Genomic DNA, 19281 nt, shown 5'->3' with positions numbered 1-19281 from the left:
ACACACACACACACACACACACATTCTCACTTTTTGTGATATATCTATATAATTATAAAATTCAAATGACCTTATAACGAGTGATGTAACCCATTTTCTGGTTTACAACATCCGGTTGTGCATGCACGCATAAACATTAACCCATAACAACGTAAACAAATAAACACAAATCGCTTCTTTTGCAGATTTTGACCTGCACACTGAAATATTAACGTTATTATTTTGAAATTATTATTTAACATGGGAAGTGGGGGTGTTTTGCAACTATTCTTTATTACCACTATACTGTCGCTATTTTCTTACAACTAAATAACTTTAACCCGTTGACAAATATAAGAACACTTGTAATAAAGCCAAGACTACTACTACTAATAATCTCTATCCGTCCCTTTTCCTTCCTTCCTTCTTTTTTTATTTTTGTTTGCATTTCTAGATACAAAATAGTTGTGTGAGAACGGTGAATTTGTTGACACATTTACTAATCTGTTTCAATATTAGTTTTATTTTATTTTATTTATTTAGGTTTTATTTTTTTGTTTCAGGTTTTATTAATTATTTTTTTTTAGATTTTAAGTTTCTATGACTTGGTTGAAGGATTCCAATATGGGTTTTTCGTTCTTATATTTCTCATCGGTAGGTTCATGTGCGTTTTTGCTGCTAAATGACTTTAAAATACATGTACAATTTTAATTGCCTTTTGGCTGTTTGCATTGTTTTTCTCAATTTTGTCCCCTACTTTTGGACGTTCCTATTTTGAAAATAAATAAATAATTGTTATAATTCCTTTTCTATCCTTTGCAAATTATTCAAATTTTAGTATGTTATTATGGATGATAACGACTACCAGTTGTCAAAATGTCAGCTTTTCACAGCTGTTATTTCTAACAAATATTAGGTTTTAAAATTTTGTCCCTTAGTTTTGGACGCTACTGTATATATATATATATATATATATATATATATATATATATATATATATATATATATATATATATATATATAAAGAGAGAGAGAGAGAGAGAGAGAGAAAATACGAAAGAGAGAGGGGGTAGAGAAAATGGAATAGAGGGAAGAAGAGAGATAGCTAGAGAGAGTGTAAGAAATAGAAAAAGAGAAAGATTTGGAGAGATAGAAAGAGAGAGAATAAGCCGAGCGAGCACGAGTGAAAAATTTGCTTTCACCATGACTAATGTTTGCGCAAATTTAAAAAAAAATACAAGGTGTGATTATTGAGAAAAGTGCAAACAAACGAATGGACGAACAATATGGGGGAAATTTTACCCCTATAATGGCCCCTAGGTGGACAACCAAACTTATCCCGGAAAATCCGTTCCAGCAAAATTTTACTTTCATCATGACTAATATTTGTGCAAAATTTCAAAAAAATCGAGGGCGTGGTTATTGAGAAAAGTGTGAACGGACGAACGATAGTGAATTACTAGGTTCAATCTCTCCTTTGTCGGTGGGGGGGGGGCAATAAGAGTAAAATTGTGTGTGTGTGTGTGTGTGTGTGTGTGTGTAAGAGAGAGAGAGAGAGAGAGAGAGAGAGAGGAGCGAGGGGAAGAAATATAAAGAAGAAAGAAGAGAGGGGAAAATATGGCGGCTGAAAAAAAAATAGGAGGAGACAGAAAGAGAGGTAAAGGAAAGAAAAAGGACAGAGAAAAAGTAAAAAGCAGGAAGAGAAAGAGAGAAAAAGAATAGACGGAATGACAGGGGGAGATAGCGGTGAGGGTGACTTCTTGAACTAGAAATCTGTGGCAATTAAATGCCGGAAAATGCAAAAAAAAAAAAAAAAAAAAAAATCGGGGAAGGGGGGGGAATGGCTCATATTTTATTTTTTCATCAACGAACATTGCTTTTACTCGTTTATCATATTTTTTTTTCTTTTCTTAAATTTTATTTATTTTTATTTGTTTTATTGTATCAGGTGATAACGGAAGTTGTTTGGGGGGGGGAGATTTAAAGCAATAAATAAAACAAAACTTCCATTCAAATGAGTATGCAAATTTCTAAAGACATGATAATCTGTTGGTGGGTGGTCCAGAGACTAAGGTGGGTGTGGTCCTGGGATTAAACATAATTTTCTAGTTATCAAAAACGTGAGTCAATCAACGTTTGTTTCCATAAGACTTCTTTCCTATATACTCTAATAGCACTAAATACATACTAAAATATATATGTTTTAGTTCTGGGATCGAGTTATGTTTAAAAAACAATGTTTTAATCATTCTGATTATTTGTGATTTATAATTAACTGAACAAGTCACCCATTTCTCTTCTCTTACTCTATGTTGATTCAACCACTCTCTATTATTTCTTAATGTCTCCTGGCATCTGGGTTTCAAATCTCTGGGGATGTGTTACATCTAGCCACACTGATGAGTTGTAAAACGACAAAACATCTACGTATGATTTTAAGCGTAAATTGTTTCCTTGAAGGTTTTTTTGTTTCCTATAAATTTTTATAACACAAAATACATGCTAAAATATATACTTTAGTTTTGGGATTGAGTGTTATTTTCACAACCTTTCAACCGATGTAACTGCAAGATGTTGTCCGCAATGACCCATGGCATGACGGATGAAGTACTAAATAAAATTCAGTTGTAAATGACAGTTTTCTGGAACTTGAAGATCCAATCCTCAATGCAGACGATATTAAGAATTAATTTGCAAATTACTTAGGACTTTTACCCGGTAGTGGCAGATGAAACGAGAGAATGTTATCCTCATGGAGTTAAAAAAATAAATAAATTTCGTTCGAAATTTCGTACAGGTTCCCGAGTTCAAGTTGAGCAGAAAGATTTCCAGATTTTAATACGATACACCTGAAAATGGTCAGAGGTTACACCAGCTAAAACGTTCTAAAAATAACACCCAATATGAGAACAGTAGTAGTCTAAAATGGATTGTAAATTTGATTAAAGTGTAGTATCTGTTCTGATACTACACTTCACTTTTCTGGCCTCGATCAGTGGAGAAGAAATCCTTCTAGACTGAGGCAATTTTTACTTTTTATTTCTATTCAGAGTGCCCCTTTTTTGGGGGGGGGGCTGGATTTTCCCCACATTAAAAACCGACCTTGTGTCTAACTCTGTCCTCGTGGGGAGGTAAGTAAATAGAAACAATTCCACGGGTGGCATCTTTCCTGTGAGAATAATCACACTCCGTGGTACATAAATAGATTATCACGCCTTGCGTTACAACCTGAAAGTTGTTATAAATGTTTGTAAGAGAAAAAGTTTCGATAAACAAAACAGGTGCGCTGTTTTGTAAATGACTCAGTGGGAGGGGGTAACCATAGCAACAAAAGCAAAACAAAAAGTAATTATCCAACTCAACAAAGAAGTAGGTCACGAAACCGACAAGCCTTAACTTGCATAATTCCCGATCACGAATTGGCAAGAGTGAGTTTGCATCCTCTTCCAAGGCATTAAACCTTCCTTCAGGAAAAGAGATGAGTTTATTGCCTGTCTCCGCTGACCTCATTCACAAGAACACAAATGACTGCCGACTGGGCTATACAGGTTATTTTTGTCCCTTAAACAAGAGTGCTCCTTTTTGAGGGGAACTGAATTCTCCACATTAAGAATCAACCTTGTATTTGTGCCCTTGTGGGGAGGAGACAAATGGGAGATTCACTGTAAAATGCTAATACTTAATAATGCAGTTAAAATTTATATATATATATATATATATATATATATATATATATATATATATATATATATATATATAAAAATATAACACGGAAATTGCATAATTGTCGATGCAATAATTTATTTCAACCTTATGGTATTTTCAAGCATCTAAATCAGACAATTACATTTTTGATACAATGTAATTGTCTGATTTAGATGCTTGAAAATACCATAAGGTTGAAATAAATTATTGCATCGACAATTATGTAATTTCCGTGTTATATTTTTATCTTATTGCTCTGTTTACCACATTGAGCTCTCATACCCGGATTTCCTCTAGATTTATTCCATTATAACACTATATATATATATATATATATATATATATATATATATATATATATATATATATATGCCTAAATCTAAATGCAAATTCCATGAACAAAACTTCTTTCCTGGAACTGCCCGCCTGTGGAAATCTGTTCCACTGACCTGCTTCCCAGCTGACTACAATATAGTTGTCTTCAAGTTCAATGTAAACAAGTTCTTGTTGAGCTGTTCCCTTAAATAATCAAATTTTACTCAATTTTCAGCACTAACGATCACTACGCTGTTGTCTCAGTGACCATCTTACATTCATTAACCCCGATTCTCAAGTGGCCTTCATGCCTTGGTAAGCGGTGACACTATTTGATGTAAATATCACTTAACACGGTGCAACTTCTGTTTGGATTCTTTCAGATGTATGTAATTATGCTCAAATCCTATTTTCTTCTTTTTTTTTTTAAAGTTAATGAGTTCTTATTCTTCTAATGAGTTAGGGCAGAAAATATTCAAAAATTGACATAATAATTATATGATTGTTTCTGCGCTACGAAACAGGTGTTGCCAAGAATTAAACATTTTAACATACTGAAAGAAATAAACGACAAACTGGACAACATATTGGAATTTGGAATAGAAACTTTGTCATTTATACACACATACACATACTTATAGTCATCCACATACAACACTGTTTCGTTGTTTCACAGCTCATCAGTGTGGCTAGACAGGCAACTACGTCAAGCCAGGATTGAAACCAGACCGCCTGTATGACAGTCAAGACTCCTAACCATTACACTAATCGGCGGCTGCTGTGCGAGTCGTGAAGTAACGATGTTTTGACATCGTTCAAAATACCTCCGCTCAATTTGTTTACACAAAGAGCATCGCTTATATACGCTAATGGTAATTCGTTTATCACTTCTCAATATGCTCAACTCAAGATGAGGAGCATTATAGTCATCCACATACAGTACTGTTTTGCTGTTTCACAGCTCATCAGTGCGGCTAGACAGGCAACTACCTCAAGCCAGGATTGAAAATATATATATATATATATATATATATATATATATATATATATATACCAAGTAAAAGGTATTCAGGAGATAAACCCATGAATTAAAATATAATATTTTTATTTATATAGACAAATATTACATAGTCGCTACACTGAAAATGCTAATGTTTCAGACAAGTAGTCAGTTCAGAACACAAGCCTTCTTCAGGCGATGTAATAAAGCTTGTGTTCCTGTGAAGAATCAGACTTTTTCACAGGAACACAAACTTTATTACGTCCATTGAAGAAGGTTTATGATCTGAATCAATTACTTGTCCAAAATATTAGCATGTGCAGTGTAGGGACTATGTAATATTTGTCTATATATATATATATACAGGATGACCAAAAAAAAAATGGCCCCCAACTCTAATTAGGCCCCGTTTCTTAGTGTTTTGTCCAAATGAAATGAAACTTTGGTCATAACTAGTTTATTATATTCAAAACATCACATCAAAACACTGGGGTCTTTGGCCTTTTTTTCTCTGTTCTACAGCATATGTTCTAGATGGCCTCCATTTAGCTCCGTGCATTTCTTGAGGCACAGCACGAAGTTGTCCATGACGTTCTTACAGACCGAATTGGTAATGGCTCTCATCTCCTCCCTGATGGCTTCCTTGAGTTCCGTGATGGTTTTGGGTTTCCCTGCGTAGACTCTGTCCTTAAGATAGCCCCAAAGAAAAAAATCTGAGGGGCTTAGATCCGGGCTATGGGGTGCCCACTCAAAATCAGTCTTGCGACTGATCACTTGGCCTCCGAACTTCTTTTTCAGTCAATCTCGGGACAGGTTTGAGGTGTGAGAACTTGCTCCATCCTGCTGGAACCAGAACTTGCTCATGAGCGATGGGTAGATGATTTGGAGCTCACTCTTGAAGGTTTTCAAGACTTCCTTGGTGACTGTCACTGCTGCGCCAGATTCTTCAATGAAGATTGGTCCGATGATGCCTCTGGCCAGGATTGCAGCTCACACCAGGCACTAAGGAGAGTGCAGGGGCTTGGTGGCTACTTTATTGGGTCTGGAGGACCCCCAGAAGACATTTGTCTTGGAGTTCGCCTTTCCATCAAGATGGAAGTGGGCTTCATCTGAGATCCAAAGGAGGTTAAGGAAACTTGGTGTCTCCTCGATTTTCTCGAGCATCTTGTCTGCCATAGCCTTCCTCTGCTTCTTGTCTGAGGCTGTAAGGGTCTGCAACATCTGTATTCTGTATGAGTAAGCCCTGATATCGTTCACTAGCAAGTCTCACAGGACATACCGAGGGACTGACTTCGCTTACGCACAGAGCGTTTCGGACTCTGCTGGATAGACTCTCTCACTCTTTCGAACAGCTCGGCTGTTCACTTCTGGGGACGTCCCGAGTGGCTTGGACGGTTCTCTCTGGCAGCATTGAGGTTCTCCACGGTTCCATACTTCTCGAAGTGGTCCATCCAGTTCTGAATTCTGCTTTTGGATGGAGCCTTTTCACATTCAAACTGACGCATGAAACTGTCCTGGGTTTTCTTAAATGAGCCTGTTTTATAATAAAATTTAACACAGTGTATTCTTTGTCCCAGCTCCCACTGGGGTCTTGGTGTACTTACGGACGTTGATTCTGCCATGTCCTGTAAAATAAGGGCAATCAGTGAATAAATAATGGAGATATCACATTTTTTTGGGGGGAGGGGGTCACTCTGTATATATATATATATATATATATATATATTTTAAAAATAATATATATACCACTCCCCATGTGGGGGTACCAAATTGGTTAAAGGGAAAATTATTCCCAACTCACATTTAGGTAAAAATGCACTTTCAGAAATAATTGAATTCATTCAAAACGTATCACAAAAACAAAATATATATATATATATATATATATATATATATATAGTTAACAGAAAGGAAGTTATCTTCCATCATGATAATGCTCGCCCTCACACAGAACTATTGACAAAAGATCTCATAGGATTGGTTGAAAAATCTTGTCCCATCCTGCATATTCCTTTGGCCTGGTACTTTAGAATATCACTTATTTCCAGAATTACAAAACCATTTATGGCTAAAATCGTGAGATGAGATTGAGCCATAGCTAGATTTTTATTTCACATCAAAGCGTAAAGAATTTTACGAACGAGGCATTTGTAAGTTTGTTGAGAGATGGAATCAACTTATAGAGACCAAAGATTATTATTGTCGATCATTCTATATATCTATAAAAGTGAGAATGTGTGTGTATGTGTGAGGACACTTCTCAACCTATATACTCAATGGATTTTTGATCTACAGACTTGAAATTTGGTATATAGGATATTCAGACATGTGAAAAACTTTTTAATCAGTTTTCATCCGGAAAAAGGGGTTGCTAAGGGATTAAAAATTAAAAATTGGTATGTTTTTTATCTGCTTGTCAACTGTTTCACGAATGCGCATGCATGAATCATTCACATTCATTCACAGATTCCTTATGTTGAGAATAAGTAGGTTTGAAAACACTTTTTAAAGATCGTGTCTAGCTGGCCTAATGGTTATCATACTTGGACTTGGTTCACATAACAGATTCATTATGTTGAGAATAAGTTAAAACCTCCTGGCATCTGCGTTTCAAACCTATGGCAGGAGAATTTGATTGAGAAATCTTTTTCCATCTTCTCTTGACCTCACAATTCAGATCATCACTTTTTTTTCTTTCAAAATCAAAAAAAAAATTTCGATGGCATTAGGTTACCAACATGAGATGAGATTGAACGTTAGATTTATATTTCACATCAAAACGTAAAGAATTTTACACACGAGACGTTTATAACGAGGGCTATGACAACAGCATATTCTTTTCCTTGTTTTGATTCTCAGGTATATATCCATTGATATCTTGTGTTTTTTTGTAGTGATGCGATCCTCGGTTGATTAATTGTATCTAACTGTGTCGGATATATACTCGAGAGTCAAAACAATGAAAAGAATATGCTGTTGTCATAGCCCTATTCATAACTTTGTTGAGAAATGGAATCAAGTTATTAGAGAGTGAAGGTTATTGTGGTTATGAATAAAAATTTTCAAAAACACAAGTTTTCATTTTTAAAAACTTCCACGCCGACCTGATATTCTGTGACTCCATATTTATATCATACTAGCATTTTAGCCCGGTGTTGCCCGGGTGTTTGTATGTGTATGCTGAGCAAAAAAAGTGGAAGTAGGAAGGCAGGCTCGAACCCGTACCACGAAAGAGGAAAAGAACAGGAGAAAAACCTGACGTCTTTGCTATTACGGCTACCGCCAAACTGGAAGTGACGTAGGTTTAAATTAAGGCTAGACAATTGAAAGGAGAGGATGACTTTAAAATTATCAGCAAAAAAAGCGAGCCCCACCCCTCCTGTAGAAAAGTGCCCAGTTAAAGGTGAAGATATTAATGCTTTTAGCCAATTTTTTTATATTTGTCGTCGGAAAGGTCAAACTTCAAAACGATACTGATCTTGGTAAAATCCCTCAGCACTGTCGAAAGTTTTAGGCAGATATGCAAACATACATACATACATTTATATAATGGTAACTAAAAATTTTCGACCCAACTGATTAAAAAGCTTGCCCTATCTCTGAATACCCATTATGTAAAATTTCAAATGTTTAGACCAGAAATTGTCTCAGTAATTTGGTAGAGACCGCAGAGGTAAATTTTTTTTTTTAAATTTGACCTCTATTATGACCCCTTAACATTTATTGTTTTCGGCTCAAATTAAGTTATTAAGTTAGATCCATGTCCAAGGAACCTATATCTAAAATTTCAAGTGTTTAGACCCAAAATTGTCAGAGGAGTTTGGTAGAGTTCTCAAAGGTCAAATCGTTGAACTTTGACCCCTTAACAGCCAAATTTTGGCCGAAAACCGATCACAAAGATTTTCCCAAATCTCAGTACCCTGTACATCAAATTTCGAGTCTGTAGACTGAAAATTGATAGAGTTATTGTGTAGGGAAATATACACACACAGACACAAACACACACACACACACACAGACATTTTCACTTTTCTAGATATATAGATTTATAAGTCAATTTTACATTTTATTTCTTTATTTGCATGAGTATTAACCTGGCACAAGGCCATTGGTTGAGTGTCTTATTAGTTCATGTATTACATAACCGAGGTCTCCTGATGTTGAAGAGTCTTCTTACTTCCATTTCTTTTTTTTCCTAAACTGGTAAACTTTGGAATTCCTTCCCTGTTTCCTGCTTCCATAATTGTACTAATATGCAGAAGATTAAATGAAATGTGAACAGACATCTTGCTGCTCAACTCCCTACTTAGAGTGTCTCTGTAGGCATGATTTCTATAGCTTTTTACATTTTAATGGCAATTTGCATTGTTGAGGTGAATCTGAGTAAAAATAAAAAAGAAAAGAAAAGAAAGAAAAAAAGAAAAGAAAAAAGCTAGTAATAAAAGTAAAAGAAAGAACAAAGCTAGAAAAAAGAAAGAAAAGGGAAAAAAACAAAAAGCTAGAAAAAAGAAAGAAAGGAACAAACTAGAAAAATAAAGAAAAAAGGAAAAAAGATAGAAAAAAGAAATAAAAGGGGAAAAAAGCTAATAAAAAAAAGAAAAATGAAAAAAAACAAAAATCTAGGAAAAAAACAAATAAAGAGAATAAGACACAAAAAACTATAAAATGAAAGAAAAGAAAAAAGCTAGAAAAATAAAGGAAAAAAGAAAAGAAAACGCTACAAAAAAATAAAGGAAAAAACAAAGAAGCTAAAAAAGAAGGAAAAAGGAAAAAGCTAGAAAAATAATGAAAGAAAAGGAAAAAAGCCAGAAAAAAAGAAAAGGAAAAAAGCCAGAAAAAAAGAAAAGGAAAAAAGCCAGAAAAAAAAGAAAAGGAAAAAAGCCAGAAAAAAAAGAAAAGGAAAAAAGCTACAAAAAAGAAAGAAATGAAAAGACACAAAAAGCTATAAAAAGAAAGAAAAGGAAAAGAAACAAAAAAGCTAGAAATAAAAAGAAATACAAGGAAAAGAAATAAAAATCTAGAAAAGAGAAAAGGAAAAGAAAAAAACCTAGAAAAAAGTCAAAGAAAGCGCTAGAAAAAAGAAAGAAAATGAAGACAGAAAAAAGCTAGAAAAAAAAAAAGAAATAAGAGGAAAAGAAACAAAAATTCTAGAAAACAAAAACGTGATAAAAGAAGGAAGTGGAAAAGTATGAGAAAGAGATTGAGAAGGAATGATGAATGAGTTTTAAGGTTAGGTTGAAAGACATAATCAAGAACCAAAAGATGAGGAAACGGAATTGGCAAAAACAAAAAAAAAAAAAAACATTAAAAAAACAAAAACAAAACTTTCTTCATTCTTTTTCGCCATATTTCACGGAAGTGATGATTGGTCAGTTTAAGAAAGGTTAGAATGAGCATCTTCTAATTAGTCGCTGGATTTGAATCGGACAGTTTTCAAAAGCTGCAGAATAAAGAATGATTTGTGAGGGTCTCCCCAACATAAAACCACGGTCGGCAGGTGCCCAAGGAAAACATGATAAATTATTTAATTTTAGACAAGCTGTACCTACTTTGTGTACCCATTTACATTTAAGTCATATCACATTTACACTACAACTTAGTTTTAATGCAATTTTTTATGCTAACATAGAAAGAGTTTACTTGGTTACGTCTTCCGGTTTGGAAATAGGAAACTGACAACCAGTGTTTACAAAAAATAAATAAATAAAAAAGTTTCGCATTATATATTAGATTAGATTTCGTTTTTTAATTATTAACACATTTTTTTTTTTAATTATTAACACATTTTCAACAAGTTATTTTAATTATTAACACATAAGAAGAATCAAACAGGTTTTTATGATTAGAATCAAAGTGGTGGATTAATAATTTGTTTTCAACAAGTTATTTTAATTATTAACACATAAGAAAAATCAAACAGGTTTTTATGATTAGAATCAAAGTGGTGGATTAATAATTTGTTTTCAACAAGTTATTTTAATTATTAACACATAAGAAGAATCAAACAGGTTTTTATGATTAGAATGTTTTTTTTTGTTTGAAAATATTTTTGATACTTCTACAGAATGTCAATGTTTTTTTTTTCAGTTTTGACCCTTCAGTAATTATTTTATCAGCAAAAAAATAAATCAAACGTATGCTACAGGCCCAAATACCCTATATATTAAATTTCAACTCTGTAAACCAAATGTTCAGAGATTTTCGTAAAGACTTTTCACACAAATACATACACCGACAGGGTCACATTATATATATAAAATATTTTCGTGCTAGAACAGAGATAGCTTCCATACATTTATATCTGATCTACCTCTGCATTCCAGGTTTAAAAAGGATGTGTCCTCTATAGTATCAGACCTGACAAAATGGTTAATTGTAGGTATAGACCGATTCATACCATCCAAAATTTCCAACAATAACCTAATAGCCAGCCAGAATGTGCTGCTGCCATCACGCAGAGATATCACTTTTTCCACAGCTACCAACATAATAGATGTACTGAGACTAAAGCTGCTTTCAGGACTGCCAGCAACCACTGTAAAAGATTAATAAAAAATGCAAGAGAGCTATATGCTCAGTCCGTTAAATCCAAAGTAGTTGAGCAGCGGCTTGGTTTCCACCAGTTTTGGCAAATAGCAAACAGGATCCTGAACAGAAGTGTGCGTTCTATCTCAACCATCATCAATGGACCTGAGGTCATCTCGTAAGCATCAGACAAAGCCAAACTATTTGCCAACTATTTGCAGCTAATTCTACCCTATGCGACCAAGGCCATCAACTCCACGTATTTTCTCCTATAACAGACAACATGCTATGCAACATACAAATATCTGTGCGTGAGGTCGCCAAACTAATCAAGAACCTTGATTCCAGTAAAGCAACTGGCTCTGACGGCATTCCAATTACAGTGTTGAAAAAGCTTCAATCAGAACTTGCCCCCATACTTACAAAATTGCTTAAGTGTTGTCTTAAGGAGAATTGTTTCCCAACACCCTGGAAAACCTCATCAGTATGCTCTGTATTTAAGAATTCAGGTGGCAGGTTATTTCCCTCTCAGTACAGACCAATAAGTCTCCTGTGTGTCATGAGTAAGTTGCTGGAATCCATATTAAATAAAGAAGTAGTCAACCACCTCAGCAGAAATAACCTTCTTAGTGACATGCAATATGGTTTCTGTTCTGCTAGATCTACAGTAGATGTGCTTACGGTTATATCTCATAGGATCTCGACAAAGGCTTCTTTTCTAGGGCAATTGCTCTTGACATATCAAAGGCCTTTGATAAGGCCTACTTCACAAAATTTCCAGCTGGAAATGTTTTCTCAATTATCAAATCATTTCTCTCTGATAGGTTCATAAGAGTAGTGGTTGATGGGCAGAAATCAGAAGCCCACAGTATTAATGCTGAAGTCTCTCAAGGGTCCATCTTGGGCCCAACTCTCTTCCTGATCTAAATCAATGATCTCCCAAAACACATACTTAAATCATTTGTTGACATCTATGCTGATGACACGACCATCTATGGCAACACATCAAAGGCTGTAAATGACAAAGTTCTCTCTGATTCTCTCTCCTCTGATCTTGAGCATGTGGTACAATGGGGGAAGAGGTGACTGGTTACTTTTAATACATCTAAAACCAAGCTTCTATCTTTACATCATCAACGCTCTGATCCCCATCTGGCATCAATTGAAATGGATGGCTCTCGTCTTGGGGAGGCTCCATGTTTTGATAAGCTTCTGGGCTTGACCTTTACTCCTGATCTGAAATGGAAAACGTACATCAAATCTGTTGCCAAGGTCGCTGAAAAAATGGTAGGATCCTTCTACTGCTCCAGTAGATATCTCACTGCTGACGCAATTCTCTATCTATATAAAAGCCAAGTACGTCCAAGGATGGAATACTGCTGCCATATCTGGGCAGGAGCTGCTAAAAACAGCCTATCCTGCCTTGACCTAGTACAAAATAGACTTTGTGGTTTAGTGGGGGATGCTCTTTTCTCTTCCCTGCAACCTCTCTCCCACAGAAGAGACATTGCGAGCCTGCCATTGTTTTATCGTTATTTCCATGGGAAGTGCTCGTCTGACAATCCAACCGAAATGTTACACAAATAACATTCAAAAGCCGTTTTTTTTTTATTTATATTTGATTGTCTGAAGAGACTAAAGACAATATTTCAAAATGTACGCAAGAAGTTAAGGAAGACAATATAGGCATTCACCGAAATAAAAAAAATAAACAAAAATTATGAATTGTAATATATGGAAGGAGACAGACCCCAGTAATTAAAGAACGACGTAAATCGGATTAAAAATAATATTTATTATAAGGAAAAGGCTAGAATCGAACCCAGTATTCAAAAGTTAAAAGTGAATTGACCATTGTGTTTAGAAATAATTAAATAATGATACAACTAGTAGGTCAGATATTGAACAATTTAAATTAAGGCATGTCTTTGTTTTGCTAAAAACGTGTTGGGACATATGATATGTAAATCCATGTGAGGAATCACATGGTTGGGCACGTTTCACGTTAGGTTCAATATTAAGTTAAGAGGGTTTGAGATCAGTCAGTCAGATCAGAGAGAGAGAGAGCAGTAGAGACAGATCAGCCAGGAGTCAGGGTCGAGAGAAGAAGAGTTAGCTAAGCCCCTTTCGGAAGCGAAAGAAAGGGAAGAAAGACAATGTAGAAATCAGCAAGGCAATTGAATTCCTGATCATCAATCATCCAGCTGGGAGAATAAACATCATCCTGTATTTTATAAACCTTTGTCTTCGTCGTTATTTCCTCCACCGAAAGGTAATGTGGTTTTTGTGATCATTTTTGAAAATGAACTTGTTTGAAACAAAAGTGTGACTGAGTCTCCCCTCCTCAAAAGTGTTAATAGAATTCTCAATAATGTATCCGTCCCCTATACTGTCTATGTCTCTCTTTATATTAAGTTCCTATCATAAATATGAACTGTGTGTAATCATTATAATTGTCTCATCGTCGTCCCCATTATATGAATGACTTGTCATTGCTATACAACAGAACTAATTCTTTCCTTTAGTCATTGGAATGCGACCAACAAGTATATATATATATATATATATATATATATATATATATATATATATATATATATATACTGGAATGTATATACAGACTGGAAATTTAGTATGTAGGGTATTCAGATATGTGGAAAACATTTCATCAGTTTTCATCCGAAAAATAGGACCGTTAAGGGTAAAAATTGGGCTCATCAGAGTTTTACTTGTTTACTAACTGTTTTATGAATGCACATGCGTGAATCGTTCACATTACAGATTCCTTATTTCCAGAATAAGTAGGTTTGAAAAGACTTTTTAAACATCGTGTCAAGCTGGCCTAATGGTTATTATACTTGACTCACTGTCTTTAGGTTTTGGTTTCAATCTCAAATAAGATAAATTGTAAGATGGTAAACATCTGGAAATTTCGAATATAGATTTTTATCATTTTGTTTGTTATATGCTCAATAATTACATTGAGCTTCATAAATTAATGGATTGGTATAAATAAAAAAAGAAATTTAATTCAAGAAACATATTTCCACATAAATTTATATATATATATAACTTGATCGTGTTAGCCTTAAACACGGCTGCAGGGGATATTCGGTGTGGTGACAAGGTTTACCTCGTCCCATCTTCTATTTTAAGTTGAAATCATTTCCATCCCATTTTGCACATCTACATTTCTGTCCTTCCACCATAAGATATGATCACCTTCAGCTTTTGATCGTGAGAACACTGCATGGCCTTAGACGTTTAGTCATCATTCGCCCACGTTAAGTCAAACTGTCTTATTGACCAGTCGGCAGTCGCTAAGCAACGGCCTATCATTTCATCCTGCAGCTATCAAGATGCTGTAAAATAACTCAACGTAAGCTTGCACGGACATTAAAATATTTTTAGCTGCCAGTTTTTGATAGAAATGAAACAAAGTATTTGAAGATGCGGATGGGGGAGATTGAAGAGTTGTCGCATGAGTTTTTATTCGATTAATGCAAAACTTCTTTGCATATCATTTTTGAAGACTGCGTAGTAGTTATATAGCAATTATATAGTGGTTTTTGAGTCATACGTGATTAACATTCTTGGTGATTGTTTACATTGGTGATCTTTTGAATCACCACATTTCAGGTGAAAACATTATGTACTTAGGTGTCATAGCAAAATCAGTATGAATTCAAAAAATTACAAAAAATAATCCAATAAATGATGCACTAGAAGTATTTCAATTTAAAAATTACGTTCCCAGATTATCGCGTTGAAAGATGGCGGACCCTTAATTTAACTCAATTTAAGTCAAAGGTTATCTCCCTTGTTTCTCATACTGAATTTGTTGCACAGCTATTCCACTTTAAAACTTACAATAAAACTCAATAATTTGATAAATTCTATTTTTACATGTAATTATTTTTCTATGAGATCGTTTTTCATAATTTTTGGAAGTTATACTAATTTCGCCATGACACATAGCTACGTAATAATGTTTTCACCTGAAATGTGTTGTTTTAAAAGATCACCAAAGTAAACAAGCACCCATTTTTGAAAAAGCGGTTGAAATGATGGATGATATATAATTAGTAATTGTTACAGAAAAAAAAAGTCTTATTAATATATTATAAGAGTTACTTGGTGTTGCTCGAGTTGGCAAGCATAAACAACAAATGCAACAGTAATGTCTAAAAAGTGACACTTGTTTTGAAAAAGTTTATAGCAAGAACTCGTCTTTTCTACTACAACTGCAAAGATTTTTCCTTCCTTCCTCCGTATGCCTAACATCAAATGGAATTTCCATGAACAGTTTCTTTCCAATCAAATTTTATTTTATTCCATTCATTATTCCCAATCCTCTCATAATATTCATCATCACTTTGCCGTCTATCTCTCCATCGCAGTAACCATTATTCTTAAGTAACTCTTAACGAATCAGAATTAATTCATTAAGAACAACTAAACAAAAAAAAAAAAATTTATTTCCCAGAGGCTCGAAAGAGATTTTATCTTTAAAATCAAAATTCTATAAATCTTTAACTCTACTTTTATATAAAAAAAAAGTTACTTTGTCTGTGAGTTCGTTCCCTATGGATTCCAAAATGGCTGGGCCGAATTTTTGGAAATTTCACACAAATGTACAAATGTGTCTGGCAGTATTCTTAGATAGGCTTTCCATTGGAATAATTATAAAAAATCGATAATCACAAAAAATCTGATTACAGTAGGAACAGTCAGATTTTGACCAAAGTTAACATTCTGATACAGCCTAACACCACAAACGCATTTTATGAGTTTTATCATCGTACAAACAGAAGGGCTTGACATATCAAATCAACAATGAATTCTTTAGTAAGACAGGAGCGCATTCGAAAGGAATGTTTCTGTTTAGAGCCCAATTGAACCATAATACTTAATTTTCACATTTTAAACTTTAATTCAAGCCATATGAAAATAATTTTATAAAATCAACAGTAGGTTCTCTACAGTGCAATGTAGATTTCAATGTATTGTTGACTAAATCACTGCGGGGGGGGGGGACATGTGAAGCTTCCCCCAGTGCATCACAGTAGGTCCCTTACTAGAGCAGGCAATCAATCGATATGATTGAAAAATGGGTAATTTCACTAACTTTGATGAAAATAAAAATATTGGAAATATGGAATATTTATTGAGCTTAATTCAATCCCAGGCAACGTGGGGTCTCCCTGCTAATAATATATAGTATTAGCCGACCTATATGGTATCACCTGAGATCCTAATTTACATAAATTATATACACAACAAGAACAAAAAAACAAGTACCTATATACAATGCCTCCCCACGGGACAGAGTTAGACACCAGGGTCGTTTTTTAATGTGGAGAAAAGGTACAAAAATAAAAATTGTCTCAGTCGTAAAGGATTTCTCCCCCACTGAAAGAGAACGAGAAATGGAAAACTAAACAATCTACTTAGTATTTTAGTTGCTTACGTTCATTTTGGAAGAAAATCGGAGTAAAAATAGATCTGCCCTGAGTGAGGTTTGAACTCACGACTTTTGTCTGTAAGTACAACGCACTAACCGATTGAGCCGTCATAGTAATTGATAAATAGAAGAAGAGATAACAAATAAGGAGACACAAACAAAAATTTACCTTCAAAACATTTCTGGATTTAATTTTAATTCTTCAAAAATCCGTTGCTCAACTAACGGGGTCAGCATTTGATCGGTGGTTAAGTTGCTACTCACAAACACTTGTTTTCCAGTTTTTTTTGCTAAAGAGAAGAAAAAAAAATTTTACATTTCATTGGATTAAATAATGACATTTTAGAAAAAGAAAAACAAAATAAGCCAAAAATTTTTTAAATTGATTCAAAAGATTTTCATTCTTAAAAAAAATTTTTAAAAACAAAAAAGTTTTTTTTCATATATTTATAAACTGGGATGGTTACTTGGTGTTGCCCAGGAAATGGATAGTAAAATCGAAGTTAAAAAGTGTAACATTTTTCTTTTAAAACTTATTTCTAGCTCTTTCTTTATCACCCTCTTTTTCTATCTATCTATCTCCTCCCTTTCTCTCTTTTTCTTCTCCCACTCTCTTCCTCTTTTATCACCTCTCTCTTACTTTCGGCCCTGTCGGTGGGCCACTAGAATACGCCGACTGCCCCCCTGCAGAGGGTAAAAGTCCCTCAATGGGGGTCCTGGATATGACCTTAAACTATATCCAGTAGTGAGGCCCCAGCTTGTGGGCTTTGGGGAGTGTGGAGCCACCCTTTAATTACCATTGCTCCCAGGTCCACTCTGACCCGGAGTGGTAGTACCTGTTAGGGTCCCAACTATGGGTTAAATAGAAACCGATGTGAAAACAACAAATATATTCTATTAAAAAAAAACTTTTCTTCAAAATCTTTGGATTCGGCATTAAATAACCCGAAAAAGGTTGATATGCCGTAAAACAAAACCAACCAACCAACCAACCAACTCTCTTACTTTCTTTGACATATGGAAGAATTGTTGACGAATTACGAAATAATAACATAAAAATATTTGTGCTAAATGTGGACCCCCACCCCCACCCCAATAAATAATTCTCTTATTTATTCCCTTCAAAATTGAATATATATATATAAAAAAAAAATCAGCCTATATTTTGTCCGGTGCAGTGCTGAAAAAAACAAACTATTTCAGCCTTAATCAGTGTGTCTCCTCTATTATATATTATTATTATTTTTTTAAATATATAATACTACTAGCAGGGGTGCCCGGCGTTGCTCGGGTGTTTGGAGGTGTATACTGTGCAAAAAAAGCAAAAAAACAAAAAAAATGGTTAATTTTTTAAAACTTTGACCCCTATTATGACCCCTTAAAATTTATAGTTTCGGGCTCAAATCACTTTATTAAGTTAGATCCAGGTTCAAGGAACCTATATCTAAAATTTCAAGTGTCTAGACCATAAATTGTTGGAGGAGTTTGGTAGAGTTCTTAAAGGTCAAATCGTTGAAATTTGACCCCTTAACAGCCAAATTTCTGGCTGACACCCATCACATCGATTTTCCCAAATCTCAGTACCCGGTATTTCAAATTTCGAGTCTATAGACTAAAAATTGACAGAGTTATTGCGTAGGGAAATGTACACAGACAGACAGACACACAGACAGACAGACAGACACGTTCACTTTTATAGATATATAGATTTGGTAGAGACTCGACGATGGAAGACCAGATAAGAATGAAAACTTGGATTTATAACACCAAAAAATCCAACCTTGATCGACCTTCAGGCCCCATAGTGCAGTGGATAGAGCCATTGAATCCTTATCGTTTCAGGTAAGCATTGCCTGAAGATAGCGGTTTTAATCCTACCCAAAGCAGGCCAGAGGATTACTTGGCCAAACATGGTGAGACAACAACTATGGAAGGCAGTAATTACTGAGAATACAGCTAAGAGACTCAACATTCCTATCGTGTCGAGGTTAACCACCTGAAGAAGGCCAGAGGAATAGTTAACCGAAATATGATGAAACAACAACAACTATGAAGATGAGGATAACAGTCCGTAAATAAATAAATGAATAAATAAGTGTCTTGGGTAGTTTTTAATTTTTTACTTTTTAGCTGGACACATAAACACAATCTTTCCCTCTCATCGCTAACAGCAATTTATAAAGCCTGTTTTGCAAAACTATACTTACAACTGATCCTCGTTTATAAATTATAACTTTTATTCCTAACAAAAAGGACAATCTTAAATACGTGTTCCAACAAAGATGATACCTAA

General features: G+C 34.5%; 1 protein-coding gene across 1 annotated transcript in view; it reads right to left on the bottom strand.

Annotated features, from left to right (window-relative positions):
* Positions 1-19281, bottom strand: part of LOC145252470 (proteasome assembly chaperone 4-like) — a 167734-nt gene that overhangs the window by 8756 nt on the left and 139697 nt on the right. Inside the window, exon 3 of the mRNA XM_080111894.1 lies at positions 17158-17278. Coding sequence (XP_079968020.1) covers positions 17160-17278 — 119 coding nt within the window. The 3' untranslated portion in view covers positions 17158-17159. The remainder of the gene's footprint in view (positions 1-17157; positions 17279-19281) is intronic.

Source organism: Euprymna scolopes, chromosome 29 (genome assembly GCF_053919585.1).
Source record: "Euprymna scolopes isolate OS-2025 chromosome 29, ASM5391958v1, whole genome shotgun sequence".
NCBI classification, from domain to species: Eukaryota; Metazoa; Mollusca; class Cephalopoda; order Sepiida; family Sepiolidae; genus Euprymna; species Euprymna scolopes.
This window is presented reverse-complemented; position numbering and strand designations above follow the sequence as displayed.